This window comes from Triturus cristatus, chromosome 3_2 (genome assembly GCF_964204655.1).
Source record: "Triturus cristatus chromosome 3_2, aTriCri1.1, whole genome shotgun sequence".
In the NCBI taxonomy this organism is placed as follows: Eukaryota; Metazoa; Chordata; class Amphibia; order Caudata; family Salamandridae; genus Triturus; species Triturus cristatus.
The window spans coordinates 313,522,276-313,549,738 of record NC_140584.1 but is presented as its reverse complement, the minus strand read 5'-3'; the positions used below and the strand labels follow the sequence as shown (position 1 = coordinate 313,549,738).

Below are 27,463 nucleotides of genomic sequence, written 5' to 3'. Positions count from 1 at the left end.
AAGTGTGAAAAGGGAAAGGACATTCCTTGGCTAGCTGAGGTGAGATTGAGTATAAGCAGGGTTAATTATGAACACATTTTTGTAAGCCCAACTGAGATAGATACTGTAGCAAAAATTAACTCTGGACAGCACTCTATATGTACTATAGTAAGGTTCGACTTGATAGGGAGTCCAGAAAACCAAATGTAGTTATTTTTATGTCTATTGAGAACACTTATTGTCAGTTGGCTAGCTATCTCCCAAAACCTACAGGCCATTGGGAGAGGGGACTCCTTTTCCGTCTAAGGGCTGGCACAGTCAAAATTAAACTTTTTTTCCCTTTTGGTTTTCACAACAATCTAGACTTCTTGCCATGCCCTTGTGACAGCCCGAGTGGACAAACTACATTACATTTTTTATTCTTTTGTAAGTTTTATATAAAGTATGCCAAATAGTTTTTAATACCTTTCTTCAGAAAATATTTACTTTTTCACCTTCAAGTCGCATATAGGATTATCCTTAATCTGAAAGATGATGAATTGATATTTTGTGTAGGCGCTTTCCTGAAAACTGCTGTGTGCGCCCGCAACATGTTGTGCACTTTATGACCAATGTTTTATTGCGTCTGTTTTGATATTGTTATTATGATTATTATGAATTTTAGCATTTTATGTACTGTAATGAGAATTGTTCTTTTATGGATATGTTTTAATCCGAATAAAGTAATTGAATCGATTGATGAATATTAGAATGTATTGTATAGGTTGAATAGATCTCCTTTGAGTTCGACGAGATGGACGCCCAGCTAGTTGATACTCTTACATCATGCACTTTGTTCAGAGTTATGATGTCCAATACCTATTTAAGATAAGCACCAAAAATTACTTGTGGATAAAAAGAACTTTAAAATGCAAAGATTCGCCTTTAAACTGGAGGTCACATTATCATTCACATGTTTCCATTTATTCAGAATATAGGTCTAAATAAGCTAAATGTTTGTTCCCAGATTCTAAACTAATTTGGTGACCAAAATTAAAACCATCAAACTAAATAAAGCAGATACACTTAATTTGTCATTCAATGCAGAGAATACATAAACCAATATCTATATACTAAATTTGACTTCTCTTATGAACTATCTATCAAACTAAAAACAATGAGACTATGATCCTTATTTGAACGCCTAATAAGCAACCTGTTTTGGAATAATTCTGTAAAGTTTAATCCCTTTCGGAGGTTTTGGATATGGTTTGGAAAATATATGTTCATAAATACATTCAGCTACCTTTGAGCAACAAAAAATATAACCTGGTACCCTATTAGTTGGGATTGTTGAGTTTCAAGTTATGTAAGATTGTTTTAATATAGAAATATATAGGTTGCAGTATACATTTTCAAAGATGTATAAGATTGATTTAATTTCAATTTAGGACTTGAAATATCTGTCTGTTAATGGATGTCCCAATCCGTAAAGAATTTTGAGAGGTCTTAAATTTGGGCCCTAATGCAAATATACCAATCTCTACCATAACATAGCTATGGGTTGTAACCTAAGCCCACAGCATCTCATGAGGGGAATTGGGGTTGGGAGGTGAAAGAGGAAGCATACTGTAGATGTTGGTTTCATGTCTGGGATGTTTCTTCCTCATGCCTCTGCCTCTGCCTCGAATAAGAAGGAGTAGCAGCCGGGGTAATACTCATGCAGGCAGTACAGAGGATATGTACAGAAAAGCAAGCATACACAAAGTGAACTTTTGCAGTTCACCTGATGCTCTAATTGGAAATGCTATTAGCGAACACATGAAGTATCCAAAACCCTTCCTTCAGCTCTGGAACAAACAGTCTCCACTGTAGTAGAGAGAGTAGCTTTGGGGGGAATGACACTGCTTTCAGTAAGGTGAGCACTGATGAGAGGAGGAAGACACTCGAGAGATAGGAAAAACAAACAAAGGTGCAAAAAGTCACAAAATGTTGAGTGGACCGAATGAAAGGGAACCATACAATTAAGTGGTTGCAAGCAACTTTTATCTACTTTTCTGAAGCTTAAATTGCTCTGGGTTCACTCTTTCAATTAATCTGATTGGCCCTTCATGTCTTCCTGATCTGGAATACCTTCCCATATATTTCAGGCCAACAGTGTCTAATTTTCCATAGGCTCTAGATATCGCAACCAGGGTTGGTTTAGGGAATCAAAACAGACCTGGCAAAAGTGCTCAAACAAGCGCCACACATTTGATTTCCCTGCACATTATCTTTCTTTCCATTCATTTATTCTCACTCTTTCCTCATCTCTGCTCTAGCTTCTCCTCTCTGATCACTCGCTATCTTCTCCCTTCCTCTCTCACTTTCTCTCTTTCTCTTGATGCCTCTGTTTGCATATTGCAATTACCCAAGGGGATTTGGGGAAAGTGACAAAGGCATCAGGCCTGCTGGGGCTCCAGCCTACTGGGAAAATGCCTGGTGGAATAAAAGCCCTGTCTGGCCCTGATCAGAACTATGAATGTTTGAGTACACCTTTGTCTCTTTCTATACAGCCCCCTCCTACAATTCCTGCCTAAATCTGGTCTCTCATGGGTCATGACAATGGACCACTCTTGAAAATTATAACAACTAAATAATATAGTTAGGTAAACTGTGAATCGGTGTTTTCACCTAATTATGCCTACTATATCTCTCTGTCCCACTTCGTTTTTTATTTTATTGAATTATTGCTCTCTTGATCTGAGAAAGTATTCCACAATGAGTGTAACAATTAATAGCAGTAACGACTTATGGAATTAACAAAAGAAAAATACATTTGTGGATAAGGCAACCTCACCCACTCTTTTATGGTATCCTTCATCATTGGTAACCTTACCCCTTCCTGGTGAGATAGTACTACCAGGATGGACTCAACCTCTTTTGAAGGAGTTATTTACACAAGGCTACTTGATATGGAAGTGATCAGGTTATTAAAATTACCTAAAGGTAGACCCTACGAGATTTTGTCCTATTAAAGGTGCCATGAGTTAAAAACAAAGAATGTGTAATTAATACTTTTGGCTCATACATCCATAGAGGTGCTGACATGTTTCATCTTGTATTCATGTCAAAACAGGTTGAAGGCTTTCATCAGGGCTACCTATGATCCCTACCCAAATGATATATGTACTCATTAATACACATACATTCTAAAGATTAGATTGTTTCATACCTTTTTAGGCTGAATCAAAAACTCTGAGTAGATGCATAAAATGGTTTGGAAATATGATATCTTGCTTACACCTGCACCACTTGTGTACTGGTAAAAACATAGTAGTGACATTTCTAAAGTAAAGCGAGTGCAAATACTAACTAGGAGATATCAAGTCCTCATGGTAGTGATGGAGAGACAGCCTATGTAGTCACACAGATAAAGGGCATAAAACATAATTGATCCATTCTATATCGGATATTTTAATTACATTTTCACATGTATGTCTGCATTACCATTATTATATGTGACCCTTTTGTACATGCTCCACAATTGGTGGCAGTGAGATAGGTATCACTTTCATGTGTTTGATACCATCAGATATCATCATTCACACCGTTTGTCAATGTCCTACACACTAGCTATCAATGATGACACTTGGGTGGGACTGATTTTCATGCTTTCAATACCACAAGGTAACATCATTCACATCCTCTGTAAATACTTAAACAAAACTTGTAAAGTCCATTTGATATACAGGGTGAAAGAATGAGTCTTGTAAAAAAAAATGCCAATGTTACACACCATTTTGCTAATCTTATTGAGGTTAGGCGTGACTACGCATAGTTATAATATGGACTCAATCGTGGTCATCTGTTGTCTCCCATTGTCCAGGTCATCAGGCCGTTGCAGTATTGTCACGCATCCTCAACATTCACATGACTTAACTCACAATCCTATGCATATGCATAAAATCACATTACATTCATATTTCAGTAATTGCACAAACAAAAAGAAGAGAAGTTTGTGATATTTCGTTCTTTGTCTTTTAATTGTCTACACCCAGTCAACACGTGTTTCGTCGATAGGGAATTACCCCACGACTTCTTCAGGGCTGTCTGGCTTGCCTAATGCCTTGATTCTTATCTCCTCTCTGCTGGTTCTACTTCCGACTCGGCTGGTCAAGTATTAGTATGTCCTCCTTTACGTTAGCCTGTCTCTTCCAATGTTGCTATCCCCCCAGTTCAGATGGTGCAAATTCCGTTTTCAGTTTAGTCAATTATCAGCGTCATACGTATCCAATATTCTATGTCCTCTCCTGTAAGCGAGTATGCTCTCCCATTCAATTCCTCCTGCGACCGTGTAGTAATCTGCAAGAACCGGAAGCACTACTTACTTCGTCAAGAGGTTGTCTCCAGATGTAAACTTTAGGCCTGAGATAAAACTGTATTGATACAATATACTAATATCACTGAGAGTAATGAAGATTAGTCATAAAATAATGCAATCATTTGCCCTGAGGAAGCAACAAATGACGAAGAAGGTAACAAAGCACACAATGTTCAAATTTAGGATTATTCTGTAGTTTAGTGAACTGGCAATGTTTTCCATATAGTGCATTTCTGTAGAATGAAATGCACTTGAAATATTATAAAGTTGGTATTTAATGTAATCATTTAGCATATAAAACTTGTAGTTAGTAGTCTCTTGTAATGGTGCAAGGAGCTATAAAATCATGTCTGTAATGCTGTCTAAAGTAATTACCATTGATTCAGGTGGATTTAATCAGACACCCCAATCGATGAGTATATTCTCTAAAAGGTTTATTTCACTCTTGGGAGTGTGTAAGTGAGGTAGATAGTGAATGCCTTTGGGAGCGATCAAAACAAATTTACACCTATAGGTGATTTGATTTAATATTTTGTAAAGCGCTCATATGCCCGGATGCGTCATGGCACTAGCCTCTGACATGAAGTGGGACCCTTATTGATTGCTGTATAGCCATGTCTTTAGGGATTTCCTAAAAGTCATAAGAGTCGGAGCAGATATGATACTGTGGGGAAGTGTGTTCCAGTGGACCAGGGCCAGCGGACTAGATAATTCTCGCCTCGGTGCCTACTCTAACCAGGGATCACACTCGCCAACTCTGGGCATTAGCTTGCCTCATCTCCACAACGGCCACCCACATTCGCCAGGGATGCCTAGTTTCACCTTGGAGATACCCAGGAGGGACCATCTCACAGGGATAGCCAGGACGGGTTCCCCAGCGGTCTACAGCGCCACGACGCCTCAGGGCAGCAGTGCGCTTTACAAAAAACAAATTAAATTACAAATTACATTACATAAGGCTGCACCTCTAATGAAACTGCCACCTCCCCATGAGACGGATTTGTGGGAGGGGACCACCAGGTTTCTGGCGATACTTTAGCGGAGAACTCTTCTTGGGGTGTACCACCTACAGTTCTTTTTTAGGTAGTCTGGACCTATCCCGTTCAAGGATTTGAATACTATGTATAGGAGTCAGTGTAATTCATTGAGAGCCTGAGTCACAGATTGGAATTTAGGGAAGTTCAGCAACATTTGTGCTGAATAAGTGATAAGTTAGAGAAAACAAAAAGGCACTGTGCCTCGCAAAGAGAGACAGCTGAGGAAGCTTTACAGAGTAAAAGCAAGGACACCATTGCGAGTGCATGAAGAGAGGAGATCAGCAGCAATGTAGGGAGCAGGAGAGCGAGGGATTGCAGGAGAAAACTGCAGGCAGCAAACCAACCCTGCAGGGAAGACACACAATGGGCAAAGGTGAAGAAGCGCAGCTGTGTTCTGAGGTCAAGGGGCATAAGTACACAGGTGGATTACCCTGGGCTAAGGCGTAATTGACAAGCTTGCTGTACTCTTGGTGTCTGGTGGGTGAGCGAGCGCAGTTCTATATTGGTGTCTGCTTGATTAGTGTGTACCTCCACTGATGATTGATTGAGAAACATATGTCACCATCAATGGAGGATTCATAGATGCTCCATTCCTCTGTTGATTGATAATAGACAGATTTGCTTCCCTTCACTTGTTTGCTGAATAGTAAATGTGCAGCCCTCTCCTGATTCGTTCTTGATAGATGTGTTCTTCTCTTTTTATTGTTGTTTGATAGATGTGTTATCTTATATAAACTGCGGACTTTTTGATAATTCTGTGTTCTATTTGCATAAGACACCATCCATCCACCACTGATTTTTAATAGCACTCTATTAGTTACCGAGTTGGATATGTGTTTTCACCCATTGATTGTTGATTGATATATGTTTTCTGCTAATTTCTAATTTCTCAGAATTTCTAAATTCTAAGTGATAGCTACAGATCCTTTATTGATTGCTCATTAAAAGATCAGATGGCTGTATTTAATTGGCGATTGATAGATGTACCGGAAGAAGCTATTGATTGCTGATTGATCGATGTTCTGTCCTCTAATTATATTTATATTGACACTACTTATTCATTCATGTGCTGCCCCTTGTTGACTTTGATGGATAGAAGTCTGCTTTCATTTATTTATAGCTGTTAGATAGAAATGTTTTGTTCAATGCTGATTGCTAATTAATAGAAGGGCAGTTTTCTGGTAATTTCTGAATAATAGATGCAGAGTTCTTTATTGGTTGCTAAAAGATTAGCCGCCCTTTATCAATAGCTGATTGGCCGACATGTTGCCCAAGTTAGAGTTATTTGAAATTTGATGATAACCTCAAATTTAGTTTTTGAAAATTGAATAATCATGCATAAAACAACCATTGAGATATAATCAATACAAAATGATCTGATAAAGTACATTTAACTATTGATAAACCTCCTCTTTTATCAAAGCATCTACTTTAAAAAATGTAAACAATCTTGAACAAGTGATCTGGAGTTGATGGAGCCAAAAACACATCTAGTGCCTCTGGTTTTATTCCATTAATACAAAACATTGCCTTTAAACCTCTCCTACTGACCACTCTGAAAGCTAAACACTCAATATATGCTGTTCATCGTGTACCCGAGCATTACAGGGTCTGCAAATACAATCGTCCTTTCCAGGACCCCTTTCATTACTCTGCAAACTATGACTGCCACGATTGAAGACACATGTCATTATTTGATGTTCAACTAAAACTCGTGGTTGTAGTCTATTTGGCAATGCCACAGAACTCACATATTTAAATCTTACAGAGTGCTGCACAGTGGTCATTATCTATTGGAAAGCTGGTGGATAGTGTGTTTTTTAAAATATATTCCAATTTCCAATTTCCAAAAATTCTTTATTTCGGTCATATAGACCATAAAAGATGCAATAAAAAGAATACAGACAATAAAACATTAGTAAAATACATTTGAATAAAAACGACTGTCCCAGCAAGGAATAAGTTAAAATCGCATTTAGAAAGTTCTTTAAAAGGTTCAAGGAGCTTCAGACGATTTTTTTTCTTCTAATCAGCCATATAGCCATAAGAAATTTGGAAACAGCAAACACAATGTGGTCCAAGGTGCTAGTTTTCAAAATCCTATATGCTTGTGCATACTCTCTGAACCCCAGGTTCTTACAGAGTGGCGCTATCCAATATTTCCTGGGCCTTTGGTATGCAGGGCACACAAACAAGATATGGGGGTCATCTTCCACATAGTTGTTACAGCAGGGGCATATTTTGTCGCCCCCATTAGTCCACTTCGAGGTGTATGAATTAATAGGTAGTGTGCTATACCTCCATTGAACATACAGTTTCCTTGCCAGGATAGGAAAGATAAAATCCATAAAAGGTTCAAAAGCATAAGAATTTTTGGATTCTAAAAATTGCAAGGTTAGGGTACCACTATTTTGAGCAGCCGTCAAGTGTGCAAGGGACCTGTCTTTATAAATTTGAGCCAGAGCCTTGCGTGAGATTGCACGGCAGCCTCGTGCAGGGTCCTCCCACAGATGACGGAGATTAAGGGCAGACAGTTCGTTTTCCACAAAGGTGAGCCAGGGGATTTTGCCACTAGAATTTAAGCTCATGACATGGGTAAGATCCTCCCTATAGTGATGGAGTTCGTCCGTAGACCAGAGCCTGTGCCAGAACTTCACTGGCTTTGACACAAGCTCCTCTGCAATAGGGGGGAGGCCCATGTCCATTCTCAGAGGCTGGAGTGGCGTGGCACTTGGAAGGGCTAAAAGGCGCCTCAGAAAGCTATTTTCCACTATTGATAAGCCCTTCACCGTTTTATGTCCCCATAGCTCACTGCCATACATGGCCGCAGCCTTGGCCTGGGTCTTGTAGGTTTCAAGGGCCGGGCTTATGGGCTTGAAAGAAGAAGTATTGGCCACTTTCAGGATTGCACCCAAGAGTTGGGATAGTTTGGCCTTGGAACGTACTATCTGCCGATCCCATGCCAAGTTTTCCTGCAGTGTAACCCCCAGATATATGAAGGTAGACACCCTCTCAAGGCTCGCGGTCCCCAGGGTAGGATTGGGCCTAGTTTTAGTTGGTGGGTTAAAGATCATAAACTTGGTCTTTTCTGTGTTCACCTCCAATCCATGCTGACTACAGAAAAGACCAAACCCATCCAGGATCCTCTGGATCCCCATTGGAGATTTTGAAAGGAGGAGGGTATCATCGGCGAACATGATTGCCGGAACCCTCCTACCTGCCAAATAGGGGGCGTCGTTATCCTTGACGTTTTCCAGGTGTGAGATAACATTGTTGATGAATAAACAAAACAGGGTCGGTGCCAGGACACAACCCTGCCTCACACCTCGGCGCACAGGGAACCTGGATGAAAGTCTACCGTCCCTCCCACACCTGACTTGCGCATAGTTGTTCTCGTGCAGGCGGGCCAGGATGTTAAGTAGCTGGGAGGGAATTCCTAGCTTTTCCAATACCTCCCAGAGTTTCCTGCGCGGGACTAGGTCAAAGGCTGACCTCAGATCCACAAAGACCATGTACAATCTCCCGCCCTCAATCCTCACCGTCTTCCAGTAGAGGAGAACTAGGCGGAAGATCTGGTCCATGGTCGATGTGTTTCTCCTGAAGCCAGCCTGAAGGGGACTCAAGATGTCATTTTCCTCCACCCAGTCTAATAGATGATTCAAGATAAGGCGCGCAAAAAGCTTTTGGGGAACATCTATCAAGCTGATAGGCCTATAATTTGCAGGACTCAGAGGGGACCCTTTCTTATAGATCGGAACTATTTCAGCCCCTAACCAAGAGGAGGGGATCGCCATACCTCCCAAAATGGCAATAAAAAGGACAAGAAAGTACGGGGCCCAAATATCCGGGTGATATCTAAACAAATCACCTGGTAGCTTGTCCAGCCCCGGTGCCTTCCCCAGAGCTAAGCCCTCCAGTGCCAGCTTCACCTCCCCCAGAGAAAATTCCAAGGCAATCTCTGGCAGGCAGGGGGACTCTAACACCATCCCTTCCGGCCAGAGAGTGGAATCTTGGTATAATAACCCAAAATGAGCCTCCCAAACAGAGGGGGCAATATTGGGTTCTACTGCAGACAACAGATCCCCTGTTCCATTGTTTACCAGAGCCCAAAACTTTCTAAAGTCTTTGGATTTCAGGGCTCCAGACAGGTCATGCCAGTGGTTCCAATCCCACTCTGCCCTTGCATTGGCCAGTGCTACCTTATACCCCCTCCTAAGGGCAGCTATCTTCACCTTATCACTACCCTCTTTAATTGCAGAAAGAAGCTCAGACTTAGTTTTCCTGCAAGTGGAGGTATACCAAGTCGGAGCACGAATCTTTTTCCTTCTAGTAGGCAGGGCCGGATTGAAGACATCTGCAAGGTCCTTTACTAAGGCCAGGTGAATACCAGATAGTCTCTCATTGTAATCTGAGGGTCTAGATTGGCTGATGAGGGCATCCACCTCCTGGAACCTAGGGAGTGCTATGCCATAGAGGTTTTTTAAAGCTTCTTCTTTCTCAACTAGCTTCCCCCATTTCACTCGGCGCCTGCTTGTAGTGAGTAATATATCTCCCTGGTCAGTTAGAAAACCGGTAGTTGGCGTCCCTAAGACAGGGGCTGGGTGCTGGATCATCAGGGAAAGGGCATTGTGGTCACTGTCTAACCTCGGGATCACTCTAAAATCTATAGCTTTGGGCCACAGGGAAATATCTATAAAAATGTAGTCGAGCCTTGACTCATGGTCCTTTTTATTAAAAGTGCAGACCGAAGGGGTGTCAGAAGGAGTGCGCCCATTGCACGCCCTCAAGGCAAAATTCAAGGTGAGAGAAGTAAGTTGTACTGCCAACGGGGACCAAGCTTTAGGGTGAGGTGATGAAGAAGGAGGGACTCCCCAATGGTCATCCTCGGCACTAAAAACACTCTCCATTAGGCCCTCCAGGGGTTCAAAGTGGCAGTTAAAATCTCCTCCCATCACTATTTTCAAGTTCCCTGTCAATTGCCCTAAAAAAGATGAGAGGTCAGCTAGGGTGGGGGATTCTTTACCCACAGCGACTGGTCGAGAGTAGACATTAACAATAGCCCACGTACTTTTGTCAGGCCATCTGAGGAGCACACACTGAATGTCCGGTGAGAGTGTGTCCATACCAACTGCCTGACACCCAATATGGCATGCCACCCAGATTGCCAAACCTCCCGAAGGTCTCCCTCTCCCATTCGATTTCGCCGAGATTTCAAAAATGTCATATCCCCTCCTGGCCAGTGGTGCCCTAGCCCATGTCTCTTGAAAAAGGAGTATATCACACTTACTAACCAAAGTTTCCCACTCTGGAGTATCCACCTTGTTAGAGATGCCAGCTACATTCCAGGACAGGATAGTCATACCAGGACCTTGGGGTTTGGGACCAACCTCACTTGGTGCAGACGGGATGTCATATGCAGAGTCACCCAAATCACCCAAGCCAAAGGTGATGGGCGACCGAGTGGGTAATTCAACAAGCTTCACCAATTGCGTTGCAGCAACAGTTAATGTATTTGGTGGATCCTCGTTAAGGACTTGAGTACTTCCCAATATGGGCCCTCCGGCTTTTACAGGGGTCAGGGACCTTTTTTTGTAAGTGGGAACAGATGTACCTTCCCCCCTAAATATAGACCCATAGGCAGAATTTATCTGACCTTGCGGAATGACCCCCCTTATTGGTCAATCTACTAGGTCCAGACAGGAAAATCTGTTCTGAAGGACAAAATTACCATGGACAGGCAATGGATTGTACTTGGGTCTGTACCGTGAACCATCTACCGCAAAGCCCACTCTAGTCCAACTCTGTTCCCTCCCTACTCCTAAGTTGGAAGCATTTGGATAGAAGTGCGAGAGAGACACTACGTCTATGTTGGATTTGTCCGGCCTTACCAGCCAGTTGCAAATGTAAGGGGCAACTAGTGGGCTTTTGAAACTGATTATGATGCAGTCCCCTGCCCTATTTTTGGGAGTGGTTCCAATCCATGGGATCCTTCTAACCATCAGCACATCACCTTTGATGTTAGGAGGGAGGGGCCTATTAATATTAAGCCAACTAATTACTTTATTACGAAGTGAGTCTTGTGGCTCTCTGATGTCACTAATGAGCTCAGGGACTCCTACCATAATCGCTGTGTAGGGCACAGCCTCAGGGGGCAAATTAACCACCCTACGCCTACTGTTAGGACTCATGGGGCGATCAGTGTATTCATCGTTGGCTCGCCCCCTGCTCATTGGGAGGGGTGGTGTTGGTTGTTTAGATCTTCTAGGTGCCGGGACAGGGGGCCTAAGTATTTGTAAAGGGGGCAATGGGGGAGAATTCGTTCATAGTATTATATTTAAAGGAGTAGTGAACAGAAGATTAGAAGTGCTTAGTGTAGACATGAATTTGCTTGTCAGGGTTAATGGAAGCCCAGGGACTGAGTCCTAAGGGAGTTAATAGGGAAAGTTAGAATTCAGTGTGCTGTTCCCAACACACAGCTGCTACATTATCTCTGTGATAAATGCTTGTAACACTCAAGTCAAATTGCATGAACTGGAAATTTTTCCTGACAGTAAACATAGTTTTGATCATTTTCTCCTCTGTCAAATTTAGGGTGCTCATCATGTACAAAACACAACTGTTGTTGTAAACCTAGGGGTCTATTTATGTGGTGCAAGAGCGATGCGATCCTTAAATGTGTTATGAAGCCACACAAGGTCGCTTTGCATGGCCCTGAGTGACTCCATAAATCTGGAGTGGGACTACGCACCTGAAATTGCTCCATTCCTTTACTCTGTCCTGGGAAGGCGTTCCATGGGCATTGCGTTGTTATTCCCCCACAACTCCCATGGTTTTTGAGACATTCCCAAATTTACCAGAACTGAAAGACCGGGGAATGGGCCAAAAAGGTACGCCTTCTCAGGTGATGTGTAACAAGGAAAAATATCTTTATTTCACCTCCTTGCTTCCTCTTTCTGTGCTTGCTGCATTCTGCAGCACACATAGGATGGGGACTATGGTTCTCAGGATTGTTTTTGTACAGGAAGGTGTCTTTTCGTGCACAAAAACAATCCTGCATGCAATGCAGCACCATGGTGCAAGTGTGCCTGCATTGGCGCCAGGCTGCCAAAAGGGCACCAGCAGAGGCGAAAATGCAGGAATGCTCCGTAGTGCATTAAATACAGTGCATTTCTGCCCTTTCCTTGTGACGCAGTGCAGCAGAGTAAGGTGACTTGCTGTGCTGCACAGCAAGATGACTTGCTGTGCTGCACTGCGAGACATTCTTGTAATTATGCCCCATAGTGACTAGTAAAATCACAGGGTTTGTGAATGCAAATGAGTGGTTTAAAAATTACAAAATTATTTTCCGACTCACAAAAGGGGTTCTGCAATTTATTATGAATTGCAGGCAGCAGGGGTCATGAAAGCAGCATTCTGCCCTTCTAATTGTGGTTCGTAATTAAAGGCATGAATGGTTTGTGAACACAGTTACAGTTGCAAAACATTGATAAGTTTCAGACTCCGAGGTTGGTCATAGCAGATGTGCTCTGGGGAAGCTGTCCGCTTGCTACAGCTGCCCCTTCGGAGGGTGGCCTCTCTGGGAGCAGACAGAGGTCCAGTGGACACAGCCTGCTTCACCCAACCCCATGTCCTCCCTGAGGGGAAATATTTTTTAAAGCAGCACATGTCTCTATAAGGGATATGGATTGCTTTAAACAAAATCGAGTTTTGGAATGCAAATGCAGGGGCACAATCTTCTTGCAGGCACCATACCAGCATTCGCCACCTATTGCAGGGGGGCACAAATAGCGTTCTTTCTTGTTAACGTTCATTAGACAGGTCATTTTGCATCCTCTATGAATGGCATGCTGTGATACAACGTTTTAGTACACAGGACATGCACCTCACAAAAACAAATGTTACACAAATTGCACCCACTATTTGCGACCCGCCTTTTCATACATCAGGACCATCGACTAAATAAAACATTTCCGATGCCGCAGGTCAAAGTTGCTGGTCCTTTCGTTTCCTATATTTTTAACGTTTGCTTTTGATGTCTTCATTTGCTTTTTACATGTTGTTAATTCCATTTCCATGTCCAACATCTCTCCTACATTGTTCCTCAGAAGCAAATGACAGGTACTTTGCAAAAGTGACCAGTATGACAAAGCGTGTTACTTACGTTAGTCTATCTCGATCTTAAAATGATGTGTTTGTGACCGCTGCAGCAAAGTGTAAAGCTTTTTTACATTTCTGCGGCAGTCAAATTTATAAAGTGCATAAGAGAGGATGTATTTCCCGACCCCCAGCCTTATGTGGATGCTTGTCTATCTTTTTGAAGGCCGATATGTCCCCTGCTGCAATCTACCTGAAGCAGGCGCAGCTGTCTTTTGTTGATGTTCAGTTAATAGATGTGGTTCTTCTCCGTGCAGACACTGCCACCATTTAACCCCCCCCCCTTTGTTTTCCAGACCTGCCCTGGAAATGGCAGAAGCAGTGCTACGGTTGGAGACAGTGCCACACTGACAATGGGACCCATCTATGCAGGTGCGTCATCATGTTTCTGCTTTTCCTCTTGACATAGATTGAATGGAATGTCTTAAAAGCAACTAATCCCAGAAACAAGTCATCCATGTAATAGCAACCTCAGAATGTATTTCCACAGTATCACCCATAGAGTATCTCACTGTGTAATCCTAGTGCAGCCACAGTGTAAGTAGAGTGTAGCCCACACCCTCACTGAGGAGGTATCCTCGCTACATGAACAAGGCCACGTTTGTAAAGAAACAGCACTCATATGCCAGATGAATCACTGTAATCTTGCTCCAAGGTTTGAACCACCTTTATAAATCACTCCTCTGCAGCACTAAAATTCATGATGTCACAGAGGAGCTTTGCTTGGTGAGCACCGCCATCTTTGGAAAGGAGTCTCAGCCTGCATTGTGATTCCTGATAGGACGGTAATGGTAAAGTACTTCGCTCTGGCACCTCCAACTTGGTAAAGAAGTCCATGTCTGCCCTGTGATCCCTGATGCTACAGTACTCTACATGCCGGTAGCAGTGTCATCTTGGTACAGGGGTTCACGTCCACGCTGGGTTCCCTGATGCTACAGTACAGTACATCTCCCTGGCAGTGCCATCTTGGTACAGGAGTCCACGTCCACCATGTGATCCCTGATGATACAGTACAGTGCATCTCGCTTGCTGCGCCATCTTGTTACTGCAGTTCCAGACTGCACTTGCGCTCTTACTGCTGCATTCTGATGCGATACCCCTCTGAGTAGTGTCACTGCGACCAACAGTTAAGGACGTGAGGATATTTTGGTGTGCAGTCTGCTTAGTAGTGGGCACACTTTCATTTGGTTTTTTTGCAGATATGCTGGGCTGCACCTCTCTCTGTGAGTGGGATTACCACCTGGCTCCATGTCATTGGACACCATGTTTCCAGTCCTGCCCTTTTATGCTAGAAATCATTACCATGAGGTGCATCATTGGCATTCATTCAGTGAAAGCAACACATGACAACTACTCTCAGAGCACATTAGGTTATCGTGGTAAAAGCTTAGGACTTGAAATGTGGTGTCTACTTTAAGCCTGGGCAAAGCACTACGCTACACTCCCGTAGTTTGCGAAGTTAGCGCTACTTCGCACTACGCGAATTGCACATAGCACAGTGCAAACACGCGTATCGGAGTGTTGCGTAGTGCAGCGGTCATTTTTTGCTTGCTCGCGGTCCTCAACGTCAAGTTGGCGACCGCGAGCAAGCAAAATGACATCCCTGCGAGACTTTTTCCTCGTTCGCGATCAGACACATCAAGTTGGCGATCGCGAGCGTGGAAAATAAACCTCCCGGCGAGATTCTCAACGCGGGGAGGTCAGGTTTCTCATTGCGAGTGGTCGCGTATGCTACTAGCGACCGCTCACGATGAGAAACTACCTTTCCGCGTTGAGAAAGCTGCCGCTCGAGTAAAAATCTACTTGAGCGGCAGAAAACTACAGCTCGCACTGTGCAAGATGCCGTTTTCAATGATTGCACAGTGCCGGATGCTTGTCCGCACTGTGCAATTATTGAAAACGGCATCTTGCACAGTGCGAACAGGGTACTACGCAGTTCGCGAAGTGCTACGCGTAGCTCGCATAATGCGAAGTGCACTTTGCGTAGCTTCGCGTAGCGCTACTTCGCGAACTACGCCCAGGGTTAGTCTACTTGCATATGAAGTGAGGCAGCAATGTAGTAATACTAGCAAGATGGGTCAGCATGTGAAGCACTCACTGCTGACATCTGGTGTGATCTGCAAGCCACAAGTTTACATCACAGCTCACTGTTCATCCTGCTGAGGTCAAAAAATGGAGCTACGTTAGGCAGGGTACTATGATCACATGGTATATATATTGCATAGAGCACAGCGCTTTGAAAGCAGGTAGGTGTTTTAATAAAGCACATCCTATGAACAGGGCCAGACTAGCCGTTCTATTATTTTGTTTTTGTTCCCGGTGGACTGGAGGCTTGAGTTATGTTTCCAGGGCTCCATTAGCTCCCATGACCCAACCATCAAAGCCGACATGGCCCACAATGGCCTCCTGCAGTGTGGGAATGGTTTGAAATGTTGGCAGATCTGATACTGCTTCCCAGTTGGACCACTCCTCTGAAGAGGGGAGGAGTCTGCTGATCAGCTGGAGGGTGGGACTTGCTCTGCTTTATTCTTTCATAGTCTCTTCTCACCCCTCCCAGACCACAAGGGTTCCTCCTGGCCAGACCTATGTAAGGATAGACAGTTGAATTAAAAATAATTTAGGTAAAAAGGAGAAATGACTTGCAGAGAGAACATCTTCATGCGCCTTCTCGCAAGATGAAGATTACACATGTAACCACATGCCATGTCAGTGATGAGATATTGTTTTTTTTCTTCTAGAAACGGCTTATTTCTCTGCTGGGTCTTGCAACCGTAAGTATGATTTTATGTCTCACACTTTTCGCGTTCTGTAAACCTATCGTTCAGCTGTATTTCATACCCACCATTGAAACTCCACAGGAGTCTGAACACCAGGAACACAGCAGAGGGTTCTCCTGCAGTCCAATTGACTGTCACCATACAAAGATCGCTTTCACATTTCACCCGTCGTTGAGGGGACATGACCCATCCTGACCATCTTTTGGGTTCTCTGTGGTTTATCAGGCACCCACTGGCTATCCATTTGGCAGATAGTGAAATATCACAGCCACTTCTCCACCCCCCTTTGGCTTCCCAACGAGGTTACCTGGCCACCACACGCCATTTTCTGGGCAGTCAGTCCAGTATGTAGTTAGTATTCAGTACTCATATAGCATGAGCGTAGCTAGTAACCAACGGAGCGATGTACATTACACGGGGGTTTGAAAGTTGATCCACAAGATGGTCTACATCAAGTGGGGATTATACATTACATTTCACATATTACAGTTCAGATTTTTAGACACAGGGATAGTAAGTGATTTGCCCAGAATCCCACAATGTGGAGCCATGAACCGTGGATGGGATTCGAACCTGTGTCTGCAGGGTTCAAGATCGGTTGCTCTAGTTAGTCATGTTTCCTATTGACTTTCATTGGTCAGACAGTAAGGTATCATGTTTCACACTGCCAAATTCGGAGCTGTGGATGTGATGTTATGCCCACCCCTATCATTATAAAATGGAGTTGTCAGTGAAAAGTCATGGCCTCAGTGGAGTGTCAGTGCCCACATTGGTCTTCCATTGATCTATTGGTGTAGAGCAGTCAGTAAGGTAGCAAAGCCACAAGATGCAATCGTTGCCTGAGACACAATAACTGCCAACAGTTATTAAATTGTGCTATCATCGACATGTCTTGACACCAAGGTGCTGGTTTTAAGTTGTATGGTGTAGGGGTGCCAAAATACAGAATAAAGAATCACAGACTCAAGAGGGGTATTGCAACCCTGCACCTGCAATTATGAGATATCATCCCCAAGATGGGGATTAGCATGCAGACCCAGAGTCCTTTATGAAGCTTTTCCACTGTATCCAGGCTAATTCCACTCTGATTCACCACTTTCTATTAGGAGGTGGTAAATGGACCCAGGAAGAATATGTGGGGTGGGAGGCATGGGTGGTGGGAGGCTTCAGGGGGCATGGCAGGCTGTTGGCTGGCAGTGGGGAGCCTTCTGTGCTCCTCATGGCTTAGAAGGGGATGGGCTGTGGATGGGCTGCGCAAGTGTCCACAGTCACTACTTGATCTGTATGGGATTTTCTACTGGATGGATTTTTCCACCAGCAACACTGGGCCCAGTGTTCCTATTCTACGGAAATCTGGGTGCAGCAATGCTTAATTTGAGCCAGTGGTTACCGGTGTGGGTCACCAGCACTCATTTTTTGCAGAATGGTAATTATATTCTGCATCAGACATTTAACTAGAGAAAGAGAGGGAAGTCAAACAAAGTGGTAAGATAGAGGAAGGAAAAGACAAACACTTCATAAAGGGAGAAATCAGGAGCCTGCAAAAGTGAGATAAAGGGGCAGCAGTTGTCTGGTAGTGGATTAAAGAGCAAGACTACACAGCCTTCATATTCCGCATGCCGACATTTAATTTCACTGGCCAAGGGCTTCTGAGCAGAGCTTTGGGAACCGACACTCATTATTTTACAAATTAAGCACTCAAGTGCTGGAAAACCATAACCGTTGTGATCAGGGAACAAGCAGCCAACCAGGCGACACCATTCTGCACAAACTATAATTGAGGCTGAAGTGCCCTCTTTAGATTTTTGGTGATGTGGAACCCACTGTCAATCATTTGGTAGTCATTGAAGTTCCATAGCCTCCCTTTGTCTTTTGGCACTCTTCTGGTAAATGAAGAGTCATGATTCCCAATGCTCTTAATTTCTAAAATGCTATGGAAGGAGGAACTAGCTGATGTAAAGAAGGAGGGAATAGCTGATGTAGGCGATAAGAAAGTAGAAATGGAATAGGTAAGAGACCAACTCAAGTTAGGTCATGGTGTGTACATCATTGATATGAAAGATATGTACAATGAATTGAGACATAGCCACATCATGTGAAGAGCCTTCTTCTGTGGGGTTGAAATGTACTTCCAATGGTAGATGGTCAAGGACACAAAGACATGTGGATGCAGTATGGGTTTGTGGTTGCTAGTGTTCAAAGGGAAGAGACTTCTTTGATGACAAGATCACAGAGGTGTATTCAATAGGTTGGGAGAGCAGAATTATCAATGTCACCAAAAGCCTTGTAGAAAAGTCCAGACATGTGAAGGGTGCCTATGGAGATTGTGGTTAAAAGGAGTCACATGACAGATAGCTCTTATAAGATTCACCTAGTCTCTTAAACGTCCCATGAGCTTCTGGTTAGTAACTATTAAGAGGGCGCGGAAGGAAGAATCAACAGCGCTAAAGACGGGTTTGATTCCAGATAAGTGTCCTTTGACAGTTAGACAATAAACTTAGGGCCTAACACATTGTATTACTTCCACAAAATCCATTAGGTTTTTTAAAACTTACCAAATTTTGCGATGTTTAAATGGATAGGATGCACCAAAAATATCTAGTCTGACAATTCTTGTGCAAAAACTATTTTAGCATGTAGACACATTTTTGCACAGATTAAAAATTTGTAAAATGAGCAATGTCTCGCTTGCAGAATGTTTGTTGTCAACCACCTCTCTGCTAAATATTACTTCAGTGAGAGCAGCAACTGTAGTCTTAGGTGCAATCCTAAGAGAAATGGTTTGTGGTATACGGATAGATGAAGCTGATTAATCAATCAATCTATTGATGTTTGGATTTAAGGCTTTTCATGGATCTGGATGGTGAACTTCCTGATGCTCTCACTGCTGGTACAGAAACTCCATAAGTGACCACCGATTTACAGTGCAGACAAGACCCCCGGATCAACCTATGGAAACATGTAGCTGACCAAAGACAACCTTTGCTATTGGATGGCGGGAGCACATTCAGTAACCTCTCTCGGGAACCTGCAATCAACTTTTGACCTTTCGCATGGCCAGGCTCTAGTCCTCTCCTCAAACTTTCTTAAAAATCTGTCACTGACAATTGACTGTCCTCCAATGGCTCGACTCTAGAACTTTCACCAAACCTATTGGAAATCAATATTCTTTAAAGGATCCGCAAATGATCTGGCAATCGGTTGATCTTTTCCTAATTGTGCCATTAAGTGAGCGAGAGAGAGAGAGTGTGTGTGTGTTTTTAAATGTGTGTGTGTTTGCATGCCCACGCACGCGTGCTGAGTGTTGATGCATGCCCACTTCTGCTTCTTTCTATGTCACCCTTTAGGCTGTGTACAGCGAGTAGCACTTCAATATCTCCTTGGCATAAAAACAACAACTTTAATGTATATTATTTTATGTTTGCTTGATCTTCACAGAATATATACACTGTTGTTCTAAAAGCATTCTCTTGCATTCTTCCACTAAATAAACCTTACATCAGTGGTAGATGTCTCCAGATTCAAATTTTCCATTTACTCATTGAAAATGTATGTGATTTCATGCTTAGCATGAATTTTCATCAGTCATAAAATGTTTACTTAGCAGACAATAATACTTAAAAAATGCCATCTGTATTAAAGAAAACATATTCAACATAAAAAGAGTGGTTTGCACACTACAATTAACAGTAGGTCAGAAGCAGTAAACTGAAGTAGAGGCTCTGGAAGCAGGTGCTTTATAACTCTTGCCCTAGTCATGCCTTGCTGCTTGGAGGCGCACTTGGAATTTTAAATAAAGTAAATCTATCAAGGCCAACTAGAGCACCTGCATATGTTTAAGAAGGGCATGTGCATAGCAAAAGTTTAAAGCCTGTTTACATTAGAATTGCTATGCAAACATTTGTATCACTACTTGGTAGTTGATTCAGGACAACATGTAAGTCTTATAAGGACGAGAGATACTGGAATATAAAAATCTATCACAGATTTCAGGGATCTGTCGATCAAACAGAATGCATAATTCTTTTCCACCAGACTGAATCTCACTTTAATCACATACTGGTTTCAGATAAATACAAGACAATTTTAATCGCTATCTGAGTGACTGTATACACTTAATGCAGGCTATATAAAAGGTGTATACACACAGTTATAGCTACCCTAAAGTTGTCGTCACTTACATTACGTTACCATGTCCCTAATAACACTATTTGGGAGGAGTGCTGGACATGTCAAAAATTGTGATGGGCTGTCCTCATTCACCACCAGGTGTCATGCTTCATCATTGGCAGCCCTCGTTCTCTAAAAACCCAGTTTAATAGCGAGCGGGCCTACACCTGAAGATAGGGAGGCACTTCTAATCATTTAAGTGGGGGCCCGCAAAAATAGTGAGTTTAAAAACCAATGTAGTACCCCAATTGCATTTAATCATAGGGTATACTACTTGGTATTAAAATTATGGTATGTGGGGATTAGGGGAACTATTACCCCATCACCACTGTTACGGCCGTCAACTTGTTTCTGCCTATGGCTCTAATGAGCCCGCTGTATTCTTCAGAATGAGAGACGGGCTCTTGGTTTGCCACATGGTATTAGATATTGCTTCCTTCTTAGGGCGACCTGTGTCTGCCTCTAACCTAACATTGTAGTTCTTAGATACAAGTGGATACCACAAATGAAATATTTATTCAAATTGGTATTTTAGTGCTTTTTTTATAAGGTGGTTATAAATAACATTTTATTTGCATGCAAGTGTGATAATTCTGTGACACTGCAAACGTGAGGTAATAGTAAACATTTTTTAACTTGAATTGTGAGAGGCCTTTGAAATCCAGGCAAATACTTTAGAAGACAACTTGATTACCCACCATTACCGGAAGAAAATGGTAAAAAAAGCAAAGAAAAGAGCAAGAAACAACAATCATGAGGCCCTACTAGAAAACTACAAGAAACCTTATAATGATAGGGTTGTCTGCGTCACCACATATAAGCCAATTTCAAATAAGGTCCAGAATATAATACAAAAGAACTGGAGTATCCTGAATGGGGGTACCAAACAATGGTCCCATCCCCTCTGCTTTTAAAAGAAGTACAAGTATATGCGATTAATTTTTCCATACAAAAACACCCTATCACAAACCCAGACTCAAACAACACTATGAGACAAGCACAGACCGATGGGTCATTATCTGTGTGGCAACTGCATGGCATGCCAATTTACCAAACCCACAAAAGAGGTTGATATTAAGACAGGCAGACCATGATTTCTGAAAAAACTAACAAACTGTAACAGTGAAAATGTGGTCTACCTAATAACCAGCCCATGTGGCCTTCTCTATGTGGGTATGACCACACGGAAAATAAAGATATGAATCAATGAACACAGGAGCACAATCAGATGCAAAAAGAAAAACCTGAAACTAACACACCATTACCTAGAACAAGGTCACCGGGACATGGACATTGTGTGGGTGATCTTGAAGATAATCACCACAAACTGTCAAGAGATCCAGAAGAGACTTCTAACCCGAGAACAATGATGGGTATATCGCTTTAAATCCTGGGGGAAAGGACTGAACAATTAAATCCCTTGGCTACAAATTGGATGAAGGGCCATGTTCGAATATACTGTAGTACCATTTATCCAGTGATAGGCTCTTATAGTAGCCACTAAACTACTGTGTAAAATGAAATCAAGGCCTTAAGAACTATCTGCGAAAATTTATAAGGCATAAAACTGCAGCTTCTGCTGTCCATAGATGTAACGGCATGATGCCCAAACCCATGCTTATATACAGGGGAACCAAAATGCCCACTTTCATCTAATCATCTCCCACTCCAGTTGTTGAAATCTGACAAACGCATTCCATATGATTTGTAGCAGCCGATGGATATCAATAGTGTGAGATTATCCAAATACCAACTACAGAATGGCTCACACTACAGCTTGCGTAAGGATGAGCCTAAACAAGATCATAAAGCAACCTCTGCACCTAACTATTCAGTGATGAAATCCCACAATGTATGCATTTATTATTTATATTTGTATTTATTAGTTTTTCCCTGGTGTGTGCCATAACCTTACGCGACCTCTATATAACGGTAAATAGGAATTATTTTTTCAACACGGTACAAAAGGGGGTGGTGATGGATGGAGCATCAGAACCAATCAAACACTCACACCCAGTCAACAGATCTGGGTTTGATCCATCACCGTTCTTTAGCCCACTCTGCCACCCCGGTTCAGACATGGCCATATGCAAATCAGTCTGACCCTGTGCCTCATGGGAACAGTCCAGCCCGAACTGCCAAGCCATGCCTTCCCTGGACCGGAAACAAGCTTCCTAGGACCGGTTTCTGGCATTTCAGCCGTCTTCAGCCAGGCTTGCCTGAATCCAGTGGCAAAGTGAGCAAGGGACTCACGTCTGAGCATACCCTGCCAACTTATGGCGAACAAAGCGGTACAAAAGGGGGTGGTGATGGACGGAGCATCAGAACCAATCAAACACTCACACCCAGTCAACAGATCTGGGTTTGATCCATCACCGTTCTTTAGCCCACTCTGCCACCCCGGTTCAGACATGGCCATATGCAAATCAGTCTGACCCTGTGCCTCATGGGAACAGTCCAGCCCGAACTGCCAAGCCATGCCTTCCCTGGACCGGAAACAAGCTTCCTAGGACCGGTTTCTGGCATTTCAGCCGTCTTCAGCCAGGCTTGCTTGAATCCAGTGGCCAAGTGAGCAAGGGACTCACGTCTGAGCATACCCTGCCAACTTATGGCGAACAAAGCGGTACAAAAGGGGGTGGTGATGGACGGAGCATCAGAACCAATCAAACACTCACAACCAGTCAACAGATCTGGGTTTGATCCATCACCGTTCTTTAGCCCACTCTGCCACCCCGGTTCAGACATGGCCATATGCAAATCAGTCTGACCCTGTGCCTCATGGGAACAGTCCAGCCCGAACTGCCAAGCCATGCCTTCCCTGGACCGGAAACAAGCTTCCTAGGACCGGTTTCTGGCATTTCAGCCGTCTTCAGCCAGGCTTGCTTGAATCCAGTGGCAAAGTGAGCAAGGGACTCACGTCTGAGCATACCCTGCCAACTTATGGCGAACAAAGCGCTACAAAAGGGGGTGGTGATGGACGGAGCATCAGAACCAATCAAACACTCACACCCAGTCAACAGATCTGGGTTTGATCCATCACCGTTCTTTAGCCCACTCTGCCACCCCGGTTCAGACATGGCCATATGCAAATCAGTCTGACCCTGTGCCTCATGGGAACAGTCCAGCCCGAACTGCCAAGCCATGCCTTCCCTGGACCGGAAACAAGCTTCCTAGGACCGGTTTCTGGCATTTCAGCCGTCTTCAGCCAGGCTTGCTTGAATGCAGTGGCAAAGTGAGCAAGGGACTCACATCTGAGCATACCCTGCCAACTTATGGCGAACAAAGCGGTACAAAAGGGGGTGGTGATGGACGGAGCATCAGAACCAATCAAACACTCACACCCAGTCAACAGATCTGGGTTTGATCCATCACCGTTCTTTAGCCAACTCTGCCACCCCGGTTCAGACATGGCCATATGCAAATCAGTCTGACCCTGTGCCTCATGGGAACAGTCCAGCCTGAACTGCCAAGCCATGCCTTCCCTGGACCGGAAACAAGCTTCCTAGGACCGGTTTCTGGCATTTCAGCTGTCTTCAGCCAGGCTTGCTTGAATCCAGTGGCAAAGTGAGCAAGGGACTCACGTCTGAGCATACCCTGCCAACTTATGGCGAACAAAGCGGTACAAAAGGGGGTGGTGATGGACGGAGCATCAGAACCAATCAAACACTCACACCCAGTCAACAGATCTGGGTTTGATCCATCACCGTTCTTTAGCCCACTCTGCCACCCCGGTTCAGACATAGCCATATGCAAATCAGTCTGACCCTGTGCCTCATGGGAACAGTCCAGCCCGAACTGCCAAGCCATGCCTTTCCTGGACCGGAAACAAGCTTCCTAGGACCGGTTTCTGGCATTTCAGCCGGCTTCAGCCAGGCTTGCTTGAATCTAGTGGCAAAGTGAGCAAGGGACTCACGTCTGAGCATACCCTGCCAACTTATTGCGAACAAAGCGGTACAAAAGGGGGTGGTGATGGACGGAGCATCAGAACCAATCAAACACTCACACCCAGTCAACAGATCTGGGTTTGATCCATCACCGTTCTTTAGCCCACTCTGCCACCCCGGTTCAGTCATGGCCATATGCAAATCAGTCTGACCCTGTGCCTCATGGGAACAGTCCAGCCCGAACTGCCAAGCCATGCCTTCCCTGGACGGAAACAAGTTTCCTAGGACCGGTTTCTGGCATTTCAGCCGTCTTCAGCCAGGCTTGCTTGAATCCAGTGGCAAAGTGAGCAAGGGACTCACGTCTGAGCATACCCTGCCAACTTATGGCGAACAAAGCGGTACAAAAGGGGGTGGTGATGGACGGAGCATCAGAACCAATCAAACACTCACACCCAGTCAACAGCTCTTGGTTTGATCCATCACCGTTCTTTAGCCCACTCTGCCACCCCGGTTCAGACATGGCCATATGCAAATCAGTCTGACCCTGTGCCTCATGGAAACAGTCCAGCCCGAACTGCCAAGCCATGCCTTCCCTGGACCGGAAACAAGCTTCCTAGGACCGGTTTCTGGCATTTCAGCCGTCTTCAGCCAGGCTTGCTTGAATCCAGTGGCAAAGTGAGCAAGGGACTCACGTCTGAGCATACCCTGCCAACTTATGGCGAACAAAGCGGTACAAAAGGGGGTGGTGATGGACGGAGCATCAGAACCAATCAAACACTCACACCCAGTCAACAGATCTGGGTTTGATCCATCACCGTTCTTTAGCCCACTCTGCCACCCCGGTTCAGACATGGCCATATGCAAATCAGTCTGACCCTGTGCCTCATGGGAACAGTCCAGCCCGAACTGCCAAGCCATGCCTTCCCTGGACCGGAAACAAGCTTCCTAGGACCGGTTTCTGGCATTTCAGCCGTCTTCAGCCAGGCTTGCCTGAATCCAGTGGCAAAGTGAGCAAGGGACTCACGTCTGAGCATACCCTGCCAACTTATGGCGAACAAAGCGGTACAAAAGGGGGTGGTGATGGACGGAGCATCAGAACCAATCAAACACTCACACCCAGTCAACAGATCTGGGTTTGATCCATCACCGTTCTTTAGCCCACTCTGCCACCCCGGTTCAGACATGGCCATATGCAAATCAGTCTGACCCTGTGCCTCATGGGAACAGTCCAGCCCGAACTGCCAAGCCATGCCTTCCCTGGACCGGAAACAAGCTTCCTAGGACCGGTTTCTGGCATTTCAGCCGTCTTCAGCCAGGCTTGCTTGAATCCAGTGGCCAAGTGAGCAAGGGACTCACGTCTGAGCATACCCTGCCATCTTATGGCGAACAAAGCGGTACAAAAGGGGGTGGTGATGGACGGAGCATCAGAACCAATCAAACACTCACAACCAGTCAACAGATCTGGGTTTGATCCATCACCGTTCTTTAGCCCACTCTGCCACCCCGGTTCAGACATGGCCATATGCAAATCAGTCTGACCCTGTGCCTCATGGGAACAGTCCAGCCCGAACTGCCAAGCCATGCCTTCCCTGGACCGGAAACAAGCTTCCTAGGACCGGTTTCTGGCATTTCAGCCGTCTTCAGCCAGGCTTGCTTGAATCCAGTGGCAAAGTGAGCAAGGGACTCACGTCTGAGCATACCCTGCCAACTTATGGCGAACAAAGCGCTACAAAAGGGGGTGGTGATGGACGGAGCATCAGAACCAATCAAACACTCACACCCAGTCAACAGATCTGGGTTTGATCCATCACCGTTCTTTAGCCCACTCTGCCACCCCGGTTCAGACATGGCCATATGCAAATCAGTCTGACCCTGTGCCTCATGGGAACAGTCCAGCCCGAACTGCCAAGCCATGCCTTCCCTGGACCGGAAACAAGCTTCCTAGGACCGGTTTCTGGCATTTCAGCCGTCTTCAGCCAGGCTTGCTTGAATGCAGTGGCAAAGTGAGCAAGGGACTCACATCTGAGCATACCCTGCCAACTTATGGCGAACAAAGCGGTACAAAAGGGGGTGGTGATGGACGGAGCATCAGAACCAATCAAACACTCACACCCAGTCAACAGATCTGGGTTTGATCCATCACCGTTCTTTAGCCAACTCTGCCACCCCGGTTCAGACATGGCCATATGCAAATCAGTCTGACCCTGTGCCTCATGGGAACAGTCCAGCCTGAACTGCCAAGCCATGCCTTCCCTGGACCGGAAACAAGCTTCCTAGGACCGGTTTCTGGCATTTCAGCTGTCTTCAGCCAGGCTTGCTTGAATCCAGTGGCAAAGTGAGCAAGGGACTCACGTCTGAGCATACCCTGCCAACTTATGGCGAACAAAGCGGTACAAAAGGGGGTGGTGATGGACGGAGCATCAGAACCAATCAAACACTCACACCCAGTCAACAGATCTGGGTTTGATCCATCACCGTTCTTTAGCCCACTCTGCCACCCCGGTTCAGACATAGCCATATGCAAATCAGTCTGACCCTGTGCCTCATGGGAACAGTCCAGCCCGAACTGCCAAGCCATGCCTTTCCTGGACCGGAAACAAGCTTCCTAGGACCGGTTTCTGGCATTTCAGCCGGCTTCAGCCAGGCTTGCTTGAATCCAGTGGCAAAGTGAGCAAGGGACTCACGTCTGAGCATACCCTGCCAACTTATGGCGAACAAAGCGGTACAAAAGGGGGTGGTGATGGACGGAGCATCAGAACCAATCAAACACTCACACCCAGTCAACAGCTCTTGGTTTGATCCATCACCGTTCTTTAGCCCACTCTGCCACCCCGGTTCAGACATGGCCATATGCAAATCAGTCTGACCCTGTGCCTCATGGAAACAGTCCAGCCCGAACTGCCAAGCCATGCCTTCCCTGGACCGGAAACAAGCTTCCTAGGACCGGTTTCTGGCATTTCAGCCGTCTTCAGCCAGGCTTGCTTGAATCCAGTGGCAAAGTGAGCAAGGGACTCACGTCTGAGCATACCCTGCCAACTTATGGCGAACAAAGCGGTACAAAAGGGGGTGGTGATGGACGGAGCATCAGAACCAATCAAACACTCACACCCAGTCAACAGA

The 27,463-nt window shown here is 44.6% G+C and overlaps 1 protein-coding gene across 1 annotated transcript in view; it reads left to right on the top strand.

The window, feature by feature from the left end:
* The window catches only part of LOC146857256 (uromodulin-like), a 99,473-nt gene extending 79,677 nt beyond the window's left edge, over nucleotides 1–19,796 (top strand). Inside the window, exons 6-8 of the mRNA XM_085647762.1 lie at nucleotides 13,809–13,884; nucleotides 16,251–16,283; nucleotides 19,133–19,796. Of these exons, the coding sequence (XP_085503888.1) occupies nucleotides 13,809–13,884; nucleotides 16,251–16,283; nucleotides 19,133–19,200 (177 nt within the window). The 3' untranslated portion in view covers nucleotides 19,201–19,796. The remainder of the gene's footprint in view (nucleotides 1–13,808; nucleotides 13,885–16,250; nucleotides 16,284–19,132) is intronic.
* Nucleotides 19,797–27,463: the final 7,667 nt, after the last annotated feature.